General features: G+C 45.4%; 1 protein-coding gene across 1 annotated transcript; it reads right to left on the reverse strand.

Moving 5' to 3' along the window:
• Positions 1-916: 916 nt before the first annotated feature.
• AK88_03874 (ADP-ribosylation factor 1) lies at positions 917-2,295 on the reverse strand (the record flags this gene model as incomplete). The annotated part of the gene is made up of 6 exons (XM_012481484.1): positions 917-1,004; positions 1,176-1,326; positions 1,451-1,538; positions 1,700-1,770; positions 1,914-2,068; positions 2,273-2,295. 6 exons carry the CDS (start codon positions 2,293-2,295, stop codon positions 917-919), a joined length of 576 nt encoding a protein of 191 aa, XP_012336907.1.
• Between the last annotated feature and the right edge of the window lie 183 nt (positions 2,296-2,478).

Genomic DNA, 2,478 nt, shown 5'->3' on the forward strand with positions numbered 1-2,478 from the left:
AAAAAAAAAAAAAAAAAAAAGAAGATATATATGCACGTACAAAGATCAATGAATATATAAACAGAGGTGTACTTTTCACAGGTACGTAATTTAAGCACGCATGCAGTCCCACTTGCATACATCTCTTTGGTAATCACGTGGCGGCATGTAAAGTTCGAGACACGCAGCGGGGGGAGGGAGAAAGAGAGAGAGTCCCGCACAGGTAGTTAGACACGCAACTGCGCAGGGAGAGTTTTGTGTATGTGTACGTCAACAAAATGGGGAAACGAGGAATTGAACATATGGAAGGGAGGGGAAAAAAAAAAAAAGAAAAGAAAAGAAAAAAAAGGGGGCATGACGGGAGGCAGCTTTAGGGTTTTAACACACATGCGTATAACACGTGCCGACGGTCGGGCGGTCGGACCGTTGGACGCCCACTTGTTCGCGTCTTCAGTCTGACGCTGCAAAGTACACACCCCGCCTCGGCACAGCTAGCTGCTACACTAACATCAGGGCGACTTGTACAAAGAGCTTTCTAGCATGACTGCCTTTAAATATTCAAAAAATTAAAAATGCGTGTTGTGCATACATAGGTGAGAAATTCTGTCGCCTCACAAGCTCGCTCCTCCGACTCAGCTCTGATCGGTTCACCTCTTCTCTTCATTTGGCTTTTTCTGATGTTTTTTTTTTTTTTTTTTTTTTTTTTTTTTTTTTCTTCTTTTTTGGCATTATCTTCAAAATAGACGAAGGGTCTCCCACGAAATGTGCCTTCGCGACATCCTCCCCAGTGGACATTCGCAAAGGGGGCTCAGCCACCTCTCGCATGCACATAGAGGACGCAAAAACAGAAGAGTCTATCCCCTTTGGTCATATTAAAAAAAAAAAAAAAAAAAAAAAAAAAAAACTAAAAAGCTTGTACACTACTCCACCGGTTTCTTCACTTCGAATTATTCAAATGGGTGGTGAGCCAATCGAATCCCTCGTAGAGCCCGTCACCCCTCGTTGCGCACGTGGATTGAATGAACCTGCAACGGAAAAAAAAAAAAAAAAAGGATACACAGGTCAGCAATGCGTAGGTCTGTTGTAGGGTCCGTTTGGGGTAGCGTTCCGACCGTTTTTCACGCATGGCTGCAAGGCGCACCTACACCCCACACAACCATTACACACACACAGGACGCATCAACCTGTTCACGTACCAGTTCCTCTCCCTTATCGTATTGAGGTGCAGCTTTTCCGTCACTTCCGCCGCAGACATGGCGTTAGGTAGATCCTGCTTATTCGCAAACACCAAAATTATGGCATCCTTCAGCTCTTCCTCGTTTATCATTCTGTGCAATTCTTCTCTCGCTGTGGGGGAGGAAAAGGAAAAGAGAGAGTATGGAGGAGGGGATGATGAAGCAACTCCCCCCAAAACAAGGGACTAATACATATTGAAAACCAAGTCTGCTTGGCTCGTCCTGCCCAAACTTACCGTCGTCAATTCTCTCCCGGTCATTGCTGTCCACGACGAAAATTAAACCATCCGTGTTGGAATAGTAATGTCTCCACAAGGGTCTTATCTGTACAGGTAAAAAAAAAGACAATCACACGATAAGCAGGATGGGGACAAACGATTTTAACTTCGTGTATACACATAACACAGTTGTGGTTTTATAGCAGTCTGCACAAACGAGAGGACACAAATCCTAGTCTGCCTCTCTCATGTCACAAAAAAAAGTACCTTATCTTGTCCTCCGACATCCCACACCGTGAAGGAGATGTTACGAAATTCCACCGTCTCGACGTTGAAGCCTGAGTTGAAGGGACGTGGTGATGAAATGGAGTGAATGGGATAAGCGGCATGCACATAAACGGGGACACGTAGAGGTGAGAGAACAGTTAGCCGCAGCAACCGTTGCCGCTGCTATATCACTGGAGGGGGGGGCACGCCGTACCTATCGTCGGAATCGTCGTGACGACCTCGCCTAACTTGACTTTGTACAAAATGGTGGTCTTCCCTGCTGCGTCCAACCCCACCATCAAAATTCGAACGTCCTTTTTCTGAAACAGGCGATTAAATAATCTGCTAACAAACAGCCCCATTTTATATCTGCACAGGGGGGGGGAAGAAAGGGGAGCGGGAGGGGGGATGTGAAAGTGAATGGAGATGCACGCGAGAGGTACTTCTCCTTTGCTCACTCGTCGGAAGCAAAACACGCACATGGGAAGATGACGCACATGGGGGAGGGCTAACACAATCCATTGGGACATGCCTCTTTACACCCCTTGCAAATACAAACTCAAAGGTGTTTACGCATCATCGGCGAGCGAGTCCATTATAACGTTCGAGCCCTTACCTGGTCACTGGCACAAACGGTTTTCCTCTCTTCTCCAATAATGATTTATATATAAAGCTACTACCTTTTACAAAAACCAGGGCTTCACTTAACCGTTGGGCTAAATTAACTCATATAAAAAAAATGTGAACGTCAACGCGAGGTGTTAAAAAAAAAAAAAAAA

Source organism: Plasmodium fragile, assembly GCF_000956335.1.
Source record: "Plasmodium fragile strain nilgiri unplaced genomic scaffold supercont1.48, whole genome shotgun sequence".
Classification (NCBI taxonomy): Eukaryota; Apicomplexa; class Aconoidasida; order Haemosporida; family Plasmodiidae; genus Plasmodium; species Plasmodium fragile.